A 21368-nucleotide genomic window follows, 5' to 3' on the forward strand; every position below is an offset into this window, starting at 1 on the left:
CTATATTATATATACACTCAACTCGCTGCGATCTGATCTCTCTCCCCCCCCCCCCCTAACTTTGAAGAACGTAACCCCCGAGCTTTTGGGGGTTTATGCTGGCCCCTTGAAACCCGTGGACCCCACGCCTATATTATATATACACGCAACTCGCTGCGATCTGACCCCCCCCCCCCAACTTTGAAGAACGTAACCCTGAGCTTTTGGGGGTTTATGCTGGCCCCTTGAAACCCGTGGACTCCACGCCTATATTATATATACACTCAACTCAGGACCCGCGGAAATCCGCAGGATTCTAAAGGGGGGCGCAGGCAAAAAATTAAGTTTTTCATTTCGGGGGCTCCATTTCAAATTTTTGGGAAATTTTCGGGGGCTACTTTTTCAACTTTCGGGGGCTCTTTCTTCTGGGGCTCCTTTTTCATTAATTCATAAAAGGATAGGCCTACACTTTGTTGAGATTTGTTTAGTAGGCTATAAGGTTTCAGGCTTCCTACTTCATAATTGCCTATTTAAAAAAAAACAAAAAACATTTTTCTAGTTCAATAACTAAGTTTTCATGCATTGATTTGATGCAAGAACTGTAACATAATAGACCCTAGATTGTGATTATTTCCGACCATGAATTTCGATAATCATTTTTCAAAGTAAAATTTTCACAAGAAAATCAGACAGTCGTTTAAAAACGTAGACATTAGTAATACTTTTACTATTTGTAAGCTCAGGTTTCGTAAATCTATTCACAAAACTATATTGAAATCGCGGCAATAATGATGCAAATCCAACAGATAACAATTTCAAAGTGTCAAATCAGCTCAGCTGAACTCACACACACTACAGCGTAACTCCATGAGCTCGAACACCGGCGCCGCAGGCGTCGGACGCCTGCGGTGCGCGGTGCTGGTGTTGAAGCTTCCTGCAAGCTCATGTCAACTCACACACACTGCACAGCAGCATTGCACTGTTTTGACTGAAGGCAGCTTGCGACTCAACTGTCAGTCCAATGGTTTTCTTGTAATAACTTTCCTTTAGAAAATGATGATCAAAATTTAGTATACATGTCCGTAATAATCACAAAATAAGCTTTGATTTTATACCTCCATTCACAAAAACTATATCAAAATCGCGGCAATCATGATGGAAATAGGTCTCTAAGTTTGGACGTCGACGGGATTGCTCGTCGTGTGTCGTGTGTCTATTTGATACGGATGTAATGTTGAATATGCATGAGGTATCTCTGTCGTCACGCATATCCTGCATTATGCATGTCGCGTCTGTTTTCGCCCTGGACGTCGACACGGAGGAGGACCTCGGGCGGAGTATAGCCAATTCGCTAGAGTAGACTCTCCCGCGGACGACGGCACCGGTCACCGGTACCCCGAGGGGAGGGTTCAGGAGGAGATAGCCGCACCAACTTGGGTCGGCGATCTCATTAAAAAACAATAGAATACAAAGGCTCGCCGAGACGTCGCGCCCCCCGCGGAGCCTTAGCGTATTATTATTATAGATTTATTTTATTTTATTTTATTTCTGCATTTTTTTCAAATAAGATATAACTAAATAACAAAGAACATAATATACATGTCAAAATGTTTTTTTTTTTTTACATAATATATGTACATATAATAACAAAACTTATTATTTCCATAACAATTTTATCATAAATTTAAAGTATTATCCGAACTATTCTGTTGGAAAAGTGCAGGAGACCGCAATCATAAGCAAAGCTTGACAAGGATGGCGGCCTAAAAAAAAAAAAAAAATCATGTGAGCCAAATATTGGTACGTAGTGGTGACTAGATTTAATTGGTTAAATATTTGCCTGGTTGAGCTATTGTTTGTTAGTTAACTAGTTGAATGATTGGTTGAGTAGTTTATTTGTTAGTCGGCCTATATAGATATATTGGTTAAATGAATAACTAGTGATTGGTTACTGGTGGAATGGTTAATCGAGGTGTTGTGGACTAGTGGATAAGCCACCCGACTGCAGATCACAAGGTACGGGGTTCAAGTCCCGATGCGGCTCTAATGTCCTTTAGCAAAGACGTTAATCTACATTTGCACTCTCCAGCGCTAGTTACTTTGGTAGATCGGCTATAACCAGGGTGATATGTGTAAAGCGCCCATTAGTGTCAGAGAATGACGGATACCGGTGCTATATAAATAACCGTATTATTTATACAAAAGTGAGCACACACACACACACACACACACACACACACATTTGGGTAGCCTTTCATCGGATATTGATTGATAAATTAGACCTATAATATAATAATTTTTATCTTTGTTTAATACCGGCAAACGTTAATGTCATGTCATAATCATACTGGCTATAACCTGTTCCATGTTGTCTCAATTTTGAACGGGGTGACGTTAGATAAAAAGCCAGAAGTTCATTTTTTTCTTTGCACAATACTTAAATGTTATTTATGCCTTTGGTTGAGCATATAGAAAGTAAAACCATCCGGTGTTTGATTTATCCCTCTCTACAATTCATTCCACTGATAACGACATTTTATTTCTTCTCGAAATGAAAGAGTTCAATACTTTGTTTGACTAGTTGTAAAGAGATAAGCCATGAAGTCTCTTTTACTTCGTAAATTTTGTTTTGTCACAAACTGAATAACAAAGAGGATTCATGGAGTTTACACACGCACAATGGTACACCCTTCAATACTTCACGCGATGCAAAAACAGGCGCCACATTATCAAAAGGGGAATTCCAAAAGAATTTAACTCTAAGAATACCAGGCAGAATAATGTACGGGATTTACGTGTACAGTGTCTGTATAAAAGTGCTGTAATGGCACAGTATGGGTTATGATCGCAAAATTGTGCATGAAATCACATCCAAGCATGAAAAAACACAATTGATCTACAGTAGACTAATTGAAAGGTGTTTTGCACTATTTCCAAACAATGTACATATTTGCCTTTCATGATGGAATCATAGATAATAAAGTACGGTAACCTTTTACTGAGATGCAACATACATCAAGTAAGCTGGGTAATAAATAAGTTCAGAAGGCTTTAATTTGCTTAATATTGACATTGGTATTTGACGAAGGGAAAAGACGTTCTTCACTGTGAACAGGTCAAAATTCAAAAGCATTTGCAACAATCGGCCTATTTACTACAATACTTAGCAGTGTTGAGCACAAAACTTTCCAAAGTGAATGTATGTAACCATATTGACCATTGAAGTTGAAGAAGATGACTAATGCAATAGTGTTTAAAGTGATTAAAATTGTCCATGAATTTTCACACGAGTCTGTTACATTGTGTGTAATATATGCATTAACAATTTTAATCGAGGCAATGCCGTGATAACCTCAATGTCATATCATATGAAATTAATGTACCGGCAGGCGCGTACGCCGGGGGGGGGGGGTTAAACCCCCCCCTTTGGTTTTTTTAATGTGTGTATTTAAAAAAAAAAATTATGCCAAATTATTAAAATTATGCCAATGGCTGACCTAAAACAAGTGCCCTTACCCCCCCCCCCCCCTTACGGAGCAAAATGTCAAATTTTCAAACTTCGAGACTCCCCCCCCCCTCCCCCCAAAGAAAAATGTCCTCTTACCCCCCCCCCCCCCCCCCCCCCCCCCCTCTTGAAAAAAAAACCTGCGTACGCCACTGGGTACCGGAATATAATCTTGCAGCTCAATGGCTGCAAGAAGCCTGGGTGCATGGAGTGGGTGCAGACGTCGAATTATATCGATAGAAAACACATATTCAGTCAGGGAAGGAATATCTTTCTTCCACCGTAATCTATTTAATCGTGTCTACAATGGTACCGAGTTTTACGGGTCAAACAAGAAATGCGTTCATGAGTTTTTACCTGTAGCTTTAAATAGAATCTTCCCACTAAATGCAAAGTCCCGAGCAATTTTGTTGGCCTTTCCGTCCGAGGGGAAGGGGGGGGGGGGGAGAGCCTGTTTTGATCCTTTCTGCCTTCTCAGTTCGATATTTAACTGTGCATCGCGGTAAATAGGGATACATAATTGACAAATTCATGTGTACCTCAATCCGGCGAAGCAGGTTAATGTTTTGAGAAAAGCCTTCTAGGTGGCCTAGACTGGGACTGAGAAGTAATGCCTTACTTAAGGGCACTTCTACACCGCGTTGGCTTCTTTTTAACAGGGACTTGCATAAATAAGACAATAGGCATGCACCCTCCATGTGCTACAATGCAACGGATAAATACGGTTGACTTGAAATAATTCACCATCATTATCTTCAACTCCATTATATGACGGCCATAACCATTTAAATACTGTATGCTCCATCATCGTCATCGTAGTTATCATATCAGTCCGATATCAGTCGGACATTTGTCCCAAGCTTCACTGCATTTCTATTACCAACCATATACTTAGTGCCATAATCAGCGTTAATATTTGCTTTGTTCATGAGTAATTAAATTATCAAAGGTTAGGAATCAGTGTCTTCCACGCATAGTAAGTAATTTAATTTCGAGATACGTCATTAGGCGGCAAATGCTCCTTTACTACAAATTGTGTCATGAAACATGTAAAACATGGAATGTTTCTCCTTAATTAGGCTTGACGATATCCCTCCTTGAAAATGTTTCTTCGTAGTTACACGTAAATGTATGTCTCAATGAAAGAGACGAACAGCTAGAACAAACGTTTCCACCCTTTATTTAAGAGTGAATGGGAAGGAAACTTTGTTTTTTTAAAAATGCACACGCTTTATATTTATTGAAACGTTGATGATTGCCACAAAATATAAAAATAAAAGAGGAAGAAAGAGCGAGGTTAACAGTGGAATAGGAATAACAGATATTTGAATAAGGATTTAGTTCACTGCACAGGACTTTGGAACTTGTTGAAAACGATATAAAAAACAACTTTACATTGCGAGAAAAAACAAACCAGTGTGGTGTAAGATTATGCTTGTAACATGCAAAATGCAACGGGATCATCTGCTACACAAGTTTTAGATTGCTAATCGTAACATTTCGAAGTCAAGCGTTAAGAGAGAAGAAGATAATTACAAGGAACTATGCTAGATTAGGGTGTCTGGTAAACAGGTGGTTCTTCAAGTATGGAGTACAGAAATCAACATCTTCATGAGGCAGGATTGAGGGGTAAAATCAAAAGCTTTACAAATCTGCTAAAGAAGGGTTATAACAAATACCGGACATACAAAGTTGGAAACACACGTTTACATAATACGGTAAAGAAACGCCATAGAACCGTCATTGAGTATCCCATGAACCAAGGTGCTGAGATAGAGAAGGGTGATAATGACGGATGGACTGCATTACACAGTGCTGCTTTCAATGGTCATCTTGATGTCACCATATCTCTCATCAGTCAAGGAGCTGATGTGAATAAAGGAGATAATGAAGGTGTGACTGCCCTACACAAGGCTGCTCAAGAGGGTCATCTTGATGTCATCAAATATCTCATCAGTCAAGGAGCTGATGTGAATAAGGGAGATAATGACGGTTGGACTGCATTACACAGTGCTGCCCTAGGGGGTCATCTTGATGTCATGACATATCTCATCAGTCAAGGTGCTGAGAAAGAGAAGGGAGATAATGACGGTTTGACTGCATTACACAGTGCTGCTTTCAAAGGTCATCTTGATGTCATGAAATATCTCATCAGTCAAGGAGCTGATGTGAATAAGGGAAATAATGACGATTGGACTGCATTACACAGTGCTGCTCATGGGGGTCATCTTGATGTCATGAAATATCTTATCAGTCAAGGAGTTGAGGTGAATAAGGGAGATAATGACGGTTGGACTGCATTACACAGTGCTGCTCAAGAGGGTCATCTTGATGTCATGAAATATCTCATCAGTCAAGGTGCTGAGATAGAGAAGGGAGATAATGACGGTTTGACTGCATTACACAGTGCTGCTTTCAAAGGTCATCTTGATGTCATGAAATATCTCATCAGTCAAGGAGCTGATGTGAATAAGGGAAATAATGACGATTGGACTGCATTACACAGTGCTGCTCATGGGGGTCATCTTGATGTCATGAAATATCTTATCAGTCAAGGAGCTGAGGTGAATAAGGGAGATAATGACGGTTGGACTGCATTACACAGTGCTGCTCAAGAGGGTCATCTTGATGTCATGAAATATCTCATCATCGGTCAAGGTGCTGAGATAGAGAAGGGAGATAATGACATTTGGACTGCATTACACAGCGCTGCTTTCAAAGGTCATCTTGATGTCATGAAATATCTCATCAGTCAAGGAGCTGATGTGAATAAGGGAAATAATGACGGTTGGACTGCATTACACAGTGCTGCTCATGGGGGTCATCTTGATGTCATGAAATATCTTATCAGTCAAGGAGTTGAGGTGAATAAGGGAGATAATGACGGTTGGACTGCATTACACAGTGCTGCTCAAGGGGGTCATCCTGATGTCATGGAATTTCTCATCAGTCAAGAAGCTGATGTGAATGAGGGAGATAATGACGGCAGGACTGCATTACACATTGCTTCCCAGAAGGGTCATCTTGATGTCACTAAATATCTCATCACCCAAGAAGCTGAGGTGAATAAAGGAGATAACGATTGTTTGACTCCTCTACACCATGCTGTTCAAAATGGTAATATTGATGTCGTTCAAGTCCTTCTGGCAGGAGGAGCACGTTCTGACACAGAAGACATTCACGGGCACACACCTCTACAACTGTGTTCATCACTCGGGTACCAAAGCATCGCTGATCTATTCATCGACCGTTCAAATTACAAGGTAAAAATAATAAAAAATACTTTATGTCGAATCTACCTTGATGTATTTGATACATGCATGTATAGTAACAAAAATTGAAATTCAATTAAGCGAATATCAGTCATAGGCTACCTACCATTATTTGTTTAGACCGGATCAATTCGATTTTGTTAAGCTAATAATAACCATACATAATAGACTTCAATGCTGTTTTGTATGTACTTTATAGAAAAGTTACGATGTTTGTGTAAAATGAATTCGAATTATTGGTTTAATTGATCACATATGGCAGTACTTGTGTTCACAGAAATTTGGATTTCCTAGCATTACCAAAATAAAATCTCAAGCTCTCATGCTGCGTATTTTCTCATTTCCAGCTCGCCCAGAATGATTTAACTGATATCCATCTTGCCATACAACACGGTAACACGTCCATCATTGAGAAGTTAGTTTCTGAGGGAGCTGATCTCAATGTCCAGTCAACTGACGGCCAGACGTGTCTGCATGAAGCCATTAGACTCTGCTATAAGAGCGTGAACACCGTGCAAAAAACTGACTCTCTAAGAAAGGTGAGTCATACCAAAAAAACTGAAAAATAGGTAGAACGTACGCTCATCTTAATGCCTAGATTACATTTGCCCCGGGCGCCGTACGATAAATTAGTCTACGATATTTGGTGCGATTTTTGGGGCATCGTAGGAGGCTACGGGCTACGATGTTTATGTTTACATTATCTAAAAGCATCGTGGGATTTCTTGTATAGGCCCTCGGGGGCAGGCCGGGGCAAATCTGTACAGAGGATGCTTGAAGATTGTACGGAAATAGTGCAATTTCAGTGCAGTCTCCGCAGCCTCCGCACGGAAATCGTACGAAAACCCGATTGCTTTACGAAAAGTATGTTGTTTCTTTTCAAGTGTATTTTGTTTAAAGGGACTTTTTTAATAGCAATCTTCCCTTTCTTTGGAACTATACCTTGGATAATTGATTCGTTAATCAGATAGCTTATTGGTCGAATGATTTCATTTATGGACATCTAAAAAAGAAAAAAAATATTCCGTCCAAACCTACTGATTTCTTATTTGTAGTTGTTATATTTCTTTCAAAATACCGCATTCACTTACAGTAGAAAGTTGTAACGGACATTCCACTCCGGTATCACTACTCTCAGAAAATGTAGTCTCAATTACTGTTATTAGTGAATCCAAGAATCTGATATCCGTGATTGGCCCAAGAAATATGTATGTTGGTATTTGGGCGAGTGTTTGTGTGTGTTGGAAATCTACAATAAAAATACAGATTTCAACTGATGTAATTCTAAGAGGCAGCGTCAGTATGCGTGTGATGCTTCATCCATCCTGACTATTGATGCGTGATACTGTTTTAATAACAAAAGTATATACAAAATTATGTTTGTATGTTTTAGATCTCTGATGAGTATTACAAGGGCGAACTATCTCCTGAGAAGGCCTTGGTGTTCTATCTCCTAGAGAATGGAGCAAAGTCAGATGTGAGGGACACGGCAGGCAAACTACCAATCCAATATGCCAAGGACGAAGTGATCAAACAAATGATTTTGTCAAGGTGATTTTTTTTTCCAGGTCTAAAAGAATAACGTTGTCCCCATCAGCCATGTCACTGTGAGACAAGATGTTTTTCAAAACTCAAGGAAATAATGCGTATTTCCATCTTGCTCTTTTGACTAGGAAGCGGAATGACATATTTTGAAATAGAAAATTCCACTAAGTGTTATTATAAATCTTAACAGCTGATCAAATAGTATATTTGTTGTTTGGACATTGAAATTGTACAGTATGTGATAACTAGTGACAATTAATATGTTCGATGCTAAAAGCCAGGCCTGCTATATATAAGTCGACTACTTCATCTTTGTTTTCCTTCTACTCTACTACTAAGATAGTATACATTTTCTACCAAATTCGTTTACAAGTTATTATCCAACTCTGGTTCTTTAAATATTAAAATTATGTGTGAATTGTATTTTACGGTATTACCAGGTGAATAGGTATGTATTTTCTTCTTTTCATGCGTAATGCTAAGATAATAGCCCATTTTTTAAAATAATATGCCTCGATAAGTGTTTGACGTTCAACAGTTGTTCATTTTGTTGTAATATCATGTTTGTCATTTGTTTATGAATGAAAACAAATACATGCTTTCACAGCCCATATAAATTACCTTCTTAAATATGATTAATTTCAGATTACCTTCTTTAGAGGAGATCCATTCTTATCGAGGTAAGAACATCCTTCAAACACGAAAAGCTTTTCTTAGTATATAATAGCTAAATAAGTGATTCTAATATCATATTTTTCCTCATCCATTTAGTCATGGATTAATGTCTAGCGATGATTAAACATGGCATTTCAGGTTTTCCATCACGAAGAACAAGGGATTTTATAATTTAATGTCCGTGTACTTAATCGCACACATATCCTACCCACTTATCCCTACGAACACTACATTTGTGGACCGATCTACACCCCCTATCAGTGTTCGTACAGAGGTCGTACAGAGGATATTTTATGTTGGGGACCGGGGTAAAATTCAATGAATTATTGAAAATTGCATTTACTTTTTTTTTAACTTTTTTATTTGTGTGAACTGCCCCTACCCTAGCCCTCGCTGCGTACATGCAGTCATGGTTCAGTGGCAAAGCAATGGCCTCGTAACTGTGAGGCTCTAGGATCAAAACTGTGTCGATGTGCCATATTAGTTCCCTTTTTTGTGGGGCATTAGTCCTCATTACTGTCATTTATGACTTAAGTGCGTAGGTCCCCTAGTTGATAAGCATAGTAGCATACACATGCTTTAGCAGTCACGCAAAAACAAAAACAAAACACTGGCAAATATTATTCAATAAAATCTGAGAATGTATACTATTATCTAGATCTATGAGGAATAATCATTGTCAAAATAATTCCATAAATTTGGGTAAAAAAAAATATTCCAACTATATGAGCGACAGTGTATATGCATGTTCCCTCCTTTTGAAAACACCCCCTAAGTCCGGTGTGTAAAGTCAATACGGGCCGGATTTTTGTGTACTACAAGCCGGACTTTGGTGCGTGAAAAGTACCCCTTTACCGGACATTTTGGTAACACGCATGGTATCCCTCCGTTCACGGAGTGGGGGGGGGGGGGGGGGGGGGGGGGGGGGTAGCGTATGTAAGTGTGTTTTGGCGGGAAAGTTATAAGAGAGAGAGAAAGAGTCTAGACTACAAGAATAACAACAAAAATTGTATAAGGAAAGATAGAGAGTAAATAATAGAATGATAAAAACAAATGATAACATAACAGAAGGTGATAGAAAGAAGAAACAAAGAATCACATGAGGAAAGGAAGGAAGAGAAAATGAGCCTTATAAAAACAAAGAATAACATAAGAGAAGGTGATAAAAGGAATAACAAAAAAAAGAATAACATAAGAAAAGGTGAAAGGAGGCAGAAACAGAGATTAAAATGAATAAAGATAGAAAGAAAAAGTGATAGAATGATAAACAATAAATATTAATTTTGTGAAGGAAACTAAAACAAAACATTACTTACAGGCCGCCGTACATAAATTTTGATTACGCGCGAAAACGACCCGTGCTATTATAGCAACATGATGCAACAGGTGTTGGATCCTTCATATTTCTCCATGTATACTAGATTGCGAAGGATTCAACACCATTAAAATAATTTGACAATTGCGTTTTTGAAGGTGAAAGTGAAAGAGAGGTAATATCCACTGCTTGGTCGGCCTGCTCCCTGACTTATAATACGTAATATACTGGGCAGTGCGTGAGGGGGGAGGGGGGGGGGGGGGGGTATCATTCAATATTTATTTCAGTGTGTACTTGTATTGTATCGGCTTCTGAACTGATGAGGATAGAAATTAATGTTGGTATTAGTAATGGGATCATTCATATTTTATTATAATCTGTTAATACTACATGTCAATACTGCCATAATACATATCATTGATTTTCAGATAGTGGAAAGGGCGATGCTCTGTTGAATACGGAACCTGCTGGCACATCTCAAGCTTTAGCTGAGGAATCAGATCAGTAAGTTTAAGTTTTCATGAGTCTCGCAATTCAATTTCATGTGCTGATGCTTGTATTACAGCGGCATTTCTTTTCCCGCCCAACTTTTTAAAACCAGCATGCAAATTAACATTCAGTTCACTCAGTTTCATAAGATATCGAATGAGGGCTTAGATCTTCATTCCAAAAGTGTTCTATTTTTCCAGGTTTAATTTTAGGGTCATGGGTCACTTTATTTCAAAGTGTGTGACGAGCTTTCATTTTCAAAATGCACGTAAGGAGCATCCGATTTCATGCCTGCAAGTCTCTGCAGGAGTCATTCATCATTCTCGTTACAGTGAATGTGACACTTGTACAATACATTTCATGTATATTAAAACGTTACGTGGTCAAGTTTTGTCTTTAAACATGCATTCGAAATTCTCTGCAAATTTTGTCATGACAAAATCCACATGAAGGAAATGAAAGAATAGATCCCGTAAGGAAAAAAAGATGAAAAGCAATACGTACAAAGACGTATTTAGCTACATTTTTGGGCTCTTAATTGTAATGCAAACCATGCCGAAACTTATCAAATGTGATATCATCTTGTAGGAAATGTAATTACCTAACGACATGTCACTCATGCTAAACTGAGGTTCTGTTAGACATATTCCAGCAGCATATATTCGAATAAGTCCAAATAGAAATACCCAACAACCTTTTGCAAGATTCCATGTCTCAAAACCCGTCAGATTGGGGTTTTGCATCCCCCATATGTCAAGCACTTAGAGACATTGTCGATGTAATAAGGGCTATTATATAGGGGTCCATTCGCTATTCATAAGGACCGTTATTCATAAGGACCTCTATTCGTAAGGACCGCTACTCATAACGTGAAACTTCCCATACCTGCAGGTCCGCTATTCATAATGGTAAAAGAGGGTCACTATTCATAAAGAAATAAGGTTCGTTAATCATAAGGACCGCTATTCACAACGTGAGATGAGGGTCGCTGTTCATAATACGAAATGAAGTTCAGTCGTAAGGGTCGCTATTCATAATATGAAGTCAGGGTCGCTATTCATAATACAAGAAGAGGGTCGCTTTTCATAATACGGAATGAGGTTCATTTTACGCATAAGGGTCGCTATTCATAACACGAGAAGAGGGTCTCTATTCATGATACGAAATGAGGTTCGCTATTCATAATACCACGTGAGGGACGCTATTCATAATAGGAGAAGAGGGTCGCTATTCATAATAGGACTAGAGGGTTGCTATTCATGTAATGTATTTATCTGGAACGGAGTCATGGGATGTCCTCTAATTGAAAGATAATTTGCCACACGTCAATAGGTAAATGACCAACAACATCAAATTTACAAGAGATGTGAATAACCTAGTTGTTAACTGTATAAGTTTTGTTTATTTGTATGTGTTTTTTTCTTCTTCTTCGACAGAAGAACTATGGAGGCCGAGATGAACGACTATGACAATCTTCCGGCAAAGGCGCAAAGTGATGGAACATACAGTGAAGAGCCAATAGACCACGCCTTAGGTGAGATACGTATGAATCTGAGGCTGGTGAATATTTGTATGCAAGAACACATAGGTATATTCACCTCCAAGTTAAGAATCTGTATTTATATATAGATCTGTGTAGTCAGCAGTGAATATGTTGATCAACATTATCAAACAAAATATGTTATAAATGATATGTGGTTTGTGTCAAATAAATCGAGTCCTAAATGTTACCTTTTCCCATTTCCAAAAAACAGGTGAATTGACAGGACTAGATTTCCCTCGGAAAATAGAAGCAGTGCAAGGCCCCACAGGAGGACAGACCATGAAACAGGAGCCTTCAGCAACCAATGTCCAACCTCTTCCAGATGACACGTCCTCCGCGAACCAAGGTAATGTGGCGAATGGAGGTAAAACAACTGTCAGTCTATTCAAAGTTGATACGCGGTGCCATTCAATGAAACAGTTTTCGATAGAGAACTCCAAGCAAGTACGTACACATGACACTGTATCGTCAAAATGCATTGTTATGGCGAGAGTATGATCGTTTTTTTAAATTTGGTCGAAGATAAATTATGAAAACAGGACAAATATACACAGTTTTGTTGACTTGATTTGTCACCTGGCCTTTAACTGCGACATTAGCAGATAATGTTCTCCACCTCTACCTAATTAAGGTTATACTCGATGTCGCCATCAGGAAATTTTCTCAAGATTTAATTGAACCCTGCATATGAAGAAATGGGGAAGAGAGATGCGCAGAAGAATAACTAAAAACATGAGGCAACCTGCATAGTATTACAAGCATTTTGCAAACCTACAACAGCCGCTTTGAGGTCGAAAAGTTTGTTTTGACAGGCCCATATTAATATTATTATTATTCCTTATTGAAACCAAAGTTGTATTTCAAATACAAATACAACTACGACCAGAGACATAACACTGGTAACAATAATGTACAAAGTGATACCGTGCACAAAGCGTACAGTATGATACATGAATTTTATGAATAACAATGTAAACTCATGATAAAATATTGCCTCATGATTGTGGCGCACTTACGCACTCATCGCACCTTCATTATTTTTTATTAGGTGTGCGCATATGGGTGTGTTTGGTCTGGGGATGAAGATTGTAGTAATGAGTACGAAGCGCGGAAGCTCTGACGTTTCATTAAATTATGAGAAAAATCAGACGATTTGGTGTACTGTTCTCTACTCTTAATCCTTATCTGAATTTAGTTCTCCCAAGTTTTGACGTTTCATTAAATTATTAAAGAAATTAGAATATTCGTTGAACCGTGCTCGACTTTTAATCCTTGTCTGAATGAAGTTTCCCCCGACGGCGCTAAGTGCGGAAGTTTTGACGTTTTATTAAATTATTAGCGAAAGCAGACGATTCGTTGTACCGTTTCGACCTTTAATCCTTGTCTGAATTCAGTTTCGCCCTTCCCGCGTAAAGCGCGAAAAGCTTAGACGTTTGATTTAATTATCATAGAAAGAAGACAATTCGTTGCACCGTTCGCGACTCTTAACCCTAATTTGTATGAATTCAGTTTCAGTTTTGGAAGCTTTGACGTATCCTTAAATTATGAGAGAAAGCAAACGATTCGTTGTACTGTTCTCGACTCTTAATCCTTATCTGAATTCAGTTTTTCCCCCTCCCTCGCAAATCGCGGAAGCGTAGACGTTTAATTAAATTATTAGAGAGAGAATACAATTCGTTGTACCGTTCTTGACTCGTCTAAAGGAAGTTTTTCCCTCCCGCGCGAAGCGCGAAATTGTTGGCGTTTTATTCAAATATAGAGAAAGGAAGACGATTCGTAGTACCGTTGTTGACTCTTAATCCTTGTTTGAATTTAGTTTCCCCGAAAATTTTAAACCTTTGATTTCTTTAGCTGATATTATAGGAAATTGAAATTTCGAGAAAATACAAGTATTGTAGTTGTAGTCACTCCCGGAGTCGTCACAGCGGATAAAAAGTTACAGTTCGTAGGGAAAAAATCTTGTCGGCCGACCGACAATATACATCTCACCGACTTCAAATTTCTGCATTGATATAATACACGAGGATCGAGCAAGAATACCGACACAGCTGACCCAACACAGCAACATATTTACCCGTGTCTTTCTTGCTCCCTCGACGAGACGACTCCACCCATCAACCCCCTCTCTCTTTTACTCCCACTCCTCCTCTTTCAGGCTCTCACACTCCCTCTCTCTCCTCTCTTTCACCCCCGTTTCTTTTGTTTCCCTTTTCTCCTTTTTCTTCTTTTTTTCCTTTTCTTTCTTTTCTTTCTTTTCCTTTCTTTCCTCTCCTCTCTTTTTCTCTTTTCTTTCCATTCTTTTCCTTTCTTTCCTTTCTTTCTTTTCTTTCCTTTCTTTCTTTTCTTTCCTTTTTTCTTCTTCTTTCTTTGCCTTTCCCTCTTTCCCCCTCCCCCCTTTCTCTTTTTTCCCGACGGCAGCGTAATTTTACTGACAATATCCTGACAGGTGGGTGGGAGGGGGGGGGGGGGGAGAGGGGGGGAAGTCGCACCCCAACACCCCTCCCCCCCTTTAGAGACGCCCCTGATTTCACCCATTGGCTAAAAATAGGTCGGTTTGGAGTCGGTCTTTAGGAAGGTCTGCCAGTGTGACTGAGGTATGATGGTGGCAATGATTGATGATGTTGACTGTGTTGGTGATGATTTTGGTGATGATGGTGATGGTGATAATCGTACAACTCTTGAAAACATGTTGGTCAAGTAGATTATGCAATCTTTTACAGTTGAGAAAATTAACAAACTTTGTACATCCTACCAACCTTTATTTTTCAGTCGGAGAGAAAGTCCATTGGGATCTTTTGACAGAAAGTCCTCGAGAACTTACCCTTCAAGATAATGAAGTAGTAATATCATGCGGTATCAGGTTCTCGCCTTCTGGAGTCAAGCTCAGCGAAACTATCAAGGTCACGTTGGACCATAATGCACATTTCACCAATCCAAGACGTGCAGAGGTCGTCTTCTACACCCGCAACAAAGGTCTGGGGCAACTATCGTGACAAAAGCTCCTGCGACAACAATTGTTCCGGGCTTTATTTCTTCAAAGTTATAAGCATTTGGTTGGGGTAGAAATTGAGTTCCAGATTTAAGTTAAGGATTTGTGTATTGGAGGAGATTGAAGCGGAGCAATTGTCGCAGGAGCAAGTATCATAACGTTTACCACAGCTCAAATGTCTTTTTCATCTAACAAACAAAACAATGTTGACATAGAAATATAACACTAAATATAAGTGAAATTATCGTTGAAGCTTAAAATAAGAAAACAATATATGTCACTTTTATTTCCTTTCTTTTTTCTTTTTTGTTTAATTAAGTAAGCTTAGTGATAACTTATTTACGGACCAGAAGGTGATTCTATGTACACATTCCCTCAGCCCCGCCCCCTCCCCCTCCAGATTTATTTTTGTGGGCATAGAAAGAAGAAAATTAATTGGCTGATGGCCCTACTGCATAGTGAAAGTTGATGCCAACATATCTATATGCTGTCTCTCAATAATTTGTTGGATTATATATCAATATATTGTTAATAGATTCACCAATAATATAGGATTTGTCATAAAAAAAATCAAATGACGTACAAGTTTCTTGGAGACCGAATATTTATGTTATGAATTTCGTTGTTATAGACTCAACAACTTTTGTGAGAATTCCCGCATCCACGGACGGTTGTCCGGCACGTTGTGACGTCAGATCAAAGGACTTGGATCTCTACGTAGATCATTTTAGTGATTGGTGGATTGTGGCCTTAATCACTCGGTACTTCATCGGAAAGAGGGTCCAGTGTACGCCATATATACGACCACCTGTCACGAAAGGGTTCACTCACTTAGTGCTACTCTGCATAACTGACGATCTCTTGGATGTTGTTAGGGTGAGACAGAGATAAGGGCGTTTGGCCGTTGTATATCATTTTGGATGGGTGGGGGGGGGGGGGGGCGGGGCGGGAGGTTGGTGATGGGCGATGTGTTGGAGCAAATATTCCAGCAAGTGAGTCTAAAAATTTACCATTCAAGAGGGTCTTCCGTTTTTTGCATTTGCCGCCAGATATTCTACAAGATTTTGTAAACAAGCAAACAGATAAATGAATTAGAGAGGGCGAAAAAGGCAAGTTATCATCTTCCCCAAAAAGTTCTCTGAAAAGAAGGAAAAGCAAGTTAAATACATTTTTTGGCTATTTTATGATTTTATGACGTCTGAATTAGTTATTGTGTGTGTGTGTGTGTGTGGGGGGGGGGGGTTAAGGTTGATATGGACATGTTTGCCCTTTTTGTTACTTAAAGATACTATGTCCCTTTTGCAGCCAACATTAATTTTGTAGAACTTTGCAGGAGTCATGAATATGTCATATATGTCCTATCTGTGAAATTTAAATGTTAGCAGTGTCCTAGTATTCAAATTATGCAACGAAACCCATTTACTTTCTAGATTTCCCTGTCAGACACTAGAGTGACTGACTGACATATTGTTTTCTTTGGCAATGATAAACATAAAATGAGCTGTAAAGGATACAAGAGCATTTGTCTACATCAATAACCCACTACTTGTAATGGCCAAAATTAAACTGACTGAATCTTTGCGCAACACACAAAGTACGACCATTCGGTACAAGGTTCTGAAAATCAGACCATTACTAAAAATATTGCAATCACTAGAGTCGATTGGTAAGTCGATTTGACAACTAACGGTCGTTATTTTCCTACAAAAAGCCATTTTCAAACCCTTTTGTTTTTTAGGGGAGTTTTAAATACGTTTGTGCTTTTGTTGTCTGGGTTTCCTTTAAATGATAATAGTTATCAAACAAATTTGATGACGAGTAACTTTGTAGACTGATTAATTTGTCAAACACTATAATCATTTGTTGTTGTTGAAACAATATGTCTATTATGTCTATTTGTTATCTGTATTGTATCTGTATGTGAAATATGAAACTAATAAACTAAATGCCGTTGGAATGTAACCTTTCCATATTTTTGACCAGGAAATTTAATATGTAATTTATATCCTAGAATTGTTGGATTAAAAAAAAGAGCTAAATATATATATATATATATATATATATATATATATATATACAGCTTTCTCTCTTTCTTTATGTATATACAAAGAAAGAGAGAGAGAGAGAGAGAGAGAGAGATGCGGGGGGGGGGGGGGGGTGTCTTCTTTACCATTCATTATGTTTTGCTCCAACAGAAAATAAACGAAGAAATGAAGGAGTACAGAAAGCTTTATCCGCCCCAGCCAATGTTCGTAGAATGGAGGCGTGGTGATATCAATATCGAGTTGTCCGATTGCTCAGAGGAAAATGAAGAGAAAATCAGTGAAAAGGTATTTTCTGTATTCCAAAGCTAGGGGTGTATGGATAATTAAAGAAAATAGGCCACTTTTGTTATGTAATGGCATTAATGCAGAAGCTTAATGTATGTCCTACCTATAGCTGCTGCTGCAACAATTGAAGTATGCGATTCGCATTCTGTTTTACTGGAATTTAATTATTTGTAACGGGTAAATGAAATATAAAAATAAAAAGATTCGTGCATCGAATTACGAAAATGACGAATTTACTATACGTTATATAACAACAATTGCGGACATATTCTGACTGGCCAAACACAGGGCATTTCGAAGCCGGAGTTTTAGAAGTATGTCAAGTCGGCTATTGTGGACGCCATTTAAAACCCTGCATGATTATGCGAGTATGGAAGGCCAATTTGGCCATAGCCCGCTTCAAAACCTTTTCTGATTTCACCCAAATCCCATTCATTTTGCACACAGTGCTTGCGAGCCCTAATCTCGTTCCCTTCAAGTTCCTCGATCCCAATTTTTTTTTCAAACATCGCAGGCAAAATCTTCGGCATCCAATCGAAGTCACATAATTCTTTGTTCATTGAAATCTCTCAAACATGACCGCCCAAGCGCCATTTTGTCTTTTCGGGCTGTTTAGGGGCTCTTCTGTCGGTCTACATATCTCAACCATCCGCAATACTAGAGCTATATCTCACCAATTGCATCTAGTGATGCACGTAGAATCACGGTCGTCAATCAATGCATATCGTTCTAATACCATTGCATTTTAGTTTTAATGTCACCCCCACTCTTTCTCTTTATTACATGCACATGAACAGCAGCTAACCACACATGCACCCACAAAACAAATGCACATATGCACACCCTTTCTCATTTGCAATCTAAATGGGGATATGTCTGACTTTTCAATGAATATAAATGGTTTAGGAATGGGAAGTAGTGATAGCATTATTGAGTTAGTATAGTCCGATAACAGCTGTGCGTTGTCATTACTAAATTCTCATAATTGAATAAAAATGTTATTGTCAAATTTATCTAAAAATATTTACCAGCCCTTTCGCCTCTTTCATTAATTTGAAACGAACAATTATGGCGTGAAATCTAATAATCTGTGATTTCATTTTTTTGAACAAAAAGGGTATGTTACTTATTACATTCACTTATTTTAATTCGCAGAACTTGCATTGCAACGCAATTACGCACATTTCCACTCTCTATCTCTTATCGCCTTCTTATTTCCAATTCTTATATACCTAGGCATGATTATGCGATGTATATACCTCTTAAAAATATCCTTGTTTCATTAAGAGTGTGTGGTGAATTTCTAGCGTCAGGTTACGCTTTTCACGTTGTTTTGTAAAGTGGTAGAAAATGAACTTGAATTCCCTTGATTTCCCTCTTCTTTTAAAATAGATACTAGGTGAAAGGGATATGTACCTCGTTGAAGGTAAACAATTCTCCTTTAAAGTGAAGCCACTCGAGTCAGAGGCAAGCCAAAGGTTCCTCCAATTCACCTTGGATCAAAGAAAGTCTTCTTCTTACCCTACCCTGATTCAATTCGACTTGTCATATGATGGTACGTATGATGGAGGGACCACAAGCTACATACTTTGATCTGAAAGTCTAAAAGACTTCTAATTTCGAAATTTTAAGACAATGTCTAGTGCAACTTGGTTCACTTCTGAGAAAAAGTAAGACTGACAAATGTCAATAAAGTACGTGTTCCTTTTGCAGGAACTTGCGATCCCCGTTTAAAATTTGTTTAACAAATTTAAAGAGTTCATAAGCTATCCACATGTAATAACATAAATGCACTTCTTCATTTTGCGGATGACTATTAAATGTGAATTTCACCTCTATTTGAAACTATTGACGATCAAAATGTTTAACAAAGAAAATATACATTTTGAGAGGATAACCTATTAATGATGTTAATTAGCTTATTGTAATGGAGTCCTAGGAATAATCGATATGTATAAATCATGATTTATTTTTGTCATATAATGAATTAAAAAAAAAAAAAAAAATATATATATATATATAAATTGTTCAAAATTATGACAACCAAAACATAAAATGTACATACATTTTTCTTTGGCATAAATAATAGCACACAACGAGAAAGATTTCGCATTAACCTTCGGGAAAATCAAAGCCCATGGTGAATGACTGAATACCGACTATGATGAATAAGGCATATACAGTATACAAACGTAAATCTCATTGAGGTACCTTGTATTTCAAACACAATCACATTTAATGATAAATTTAGTTAAAGCTCAAGATGTATGTGTCACGTGACACACTTCTCCCTTTTCTACAGTTAATACCCTCCTATACGATATCTCTACACAAGTATACAAGTAAGTGACTAAGCCAGTTTAGACGGGATTTAGTTAATCAATATTTCTACAGCAGATCAGGTATTTTGAAGAGTGCTGTATACCTCAAGTAATAGAAGCGACCCCTCTCCATAGCATCTTTTAAAGAGTAGCAATTATAAATACTAGTCTTTTAAAGTTGTTTGCTAATAGACCAGCCTTAAACTGGTAACACTCTGTTTTCATGACATTGACTGTAATGGACCTGGCTTTTTATTAATTCACCAACTCACTTCTGTTTTGTTTTTTAAATAAATGGTACGAAAACAGCAGCAACAACACACGTGGAAACAACACCAGCAGCAGGAGCAGCATTTTGTGCAATGGATGCAGGGTCAACGCAATCAGGGTTAGTATCCGATCTATAATAATTATTTTTTCAAAGAGCAGGCTGAGTTCTGGCAAAAATAAAAAGTGCTTTGTGAGCGTTCTCAATCTTTGTATTACGTTTTGGAAGAATATCATAGTAGTGAGGAGCGGTAGTATTAACATAAATATTGGTAGTAGCAGAAGTTGTACTGGAGGTAGTACCAGTAGTGGCTTGACTGTTTATTAAAAGCCTGCTTATCCAGGTCAAATTTATATTGCTAATATATTTATGAAATTATTTTATATGGTACAATTTCGAAGAGTTAATATTTATTTCTCCTCTGGGGCAGGAAATTAAAAAATATCAGGGACTTCTTGCCTATGCAGAATACAATTTTAATTCTTAAATTTCAGTGCATCTGATGAACAGAAAGTAACAGATGCGAATATCCTGAACCTAGCAAGGCTTCTAACAACCGATCTTTGGAGCCCTCTTCACGTTGCTCTAAGCATCGATTACAGCGTTGCTGAAGGTATCAGAGAGAAGTATAGAGAGATAACTGAGCAGTACATACACCTCCTTCAAACATGGAAAGCTGCATCAACTCGGACTATAACGGATTTAAATGCGATCCTCATAAAGGCAGGAGCAGGAGGATTGGTAGACAAATACTTGGATTAGGTGTAAAACCAGAAAGAGAAAGTTAGAGACAACCAGAGAGAGAGAGAGAGAGAGAAGAAGAGAGAGAGAGAGAGAGAGAGAGAGAGAGAGAGGAAGGAGGGGGTGGGGCGAGCCAAAGTGAACAAGAATATAATAAATCCTTGTCACACACCTTCCCCTGTAATACTCGGTGACCCCGTTATAGTCAGATGCCGTCAAATAACAACATAGAATTAATTGACAGTTGTCAGCAGAAACACATTATTATCCATAATCGTTCGTCACAATGCTGTTTATACCGATTAATAGTTATGCAAGTTTGGCTTCTTTTTCTTTTCCCTGTTTGGGGTTGTTTGTTGTTGGTTTAGGGAGCATTGTGTTTGTTTTAGAAAGCAA

General features: G+C 38.2%; 1 protein-coding gene and 1 long non-coding RNA gene across 2 annotated transcripts; both read left to right on the forward strand.

The window, feature by feature from the left end:
- Positions 1-6358: 6358 nt before the first annotated feature.
- Positions 6359-16210, forward strand: LOC755538 (ankyrin repeat and sterile alpha motif domain-containing protein 1B-like). The gene is made up of 9 exons (XM_030988199.1): positions 6359-6747; positions 7104-7295; positions 8150-8307; positions 8947-8981; positions 10720-10795; positions 12217-12314; positions 12535-12669; positions 15093-15296; positions 15944-16210. Exons 1-9 carry the CDS (start codon positions 6418-6420, stop codon positions 16201-16203), a joined length of 1488 nt encoding a protein of 495 aa, XP_030844059.1. The 5' UTR covers positions 6359-6417; the 3' UTR covers positions 16204-16210.
- A 1326-nt stretch (positions 16211-17536) lies between these two features.
- Positions 17537-20345, forward strand: LOC105437369. Its single transcript, XR_970589.2, has 3 exons — positions 17537-17642; positions 19035-19197; positions 20273-20345. It is a non-coding gene; the product is annotated as an uncharacterized LOC105437369 (long non-coding RNA).
- The last annotated feature ends 1023 nt before the right edge of the window (positions 20346-21368 follow it).

Source organism: Strongylocentrotus purpuratus, unplaced genomic scaffold (assembly GCF_000002235.5).
Source record: "Strongylocentrotus purpuratus isolate Spur 01 unplaced genomic scaffold, Spur_5.0 spur5_scaffold_17, whole genome shotgun sequence".
Taxonomy (NCBI): domain Eukaryota; kingdom Metazoa; phylum Echinodermata; class Echinoidea; order Camarodonta; family Strongylocentrotidae; genus Strongylocentrotus; species Strongylocentrotus purpuratus.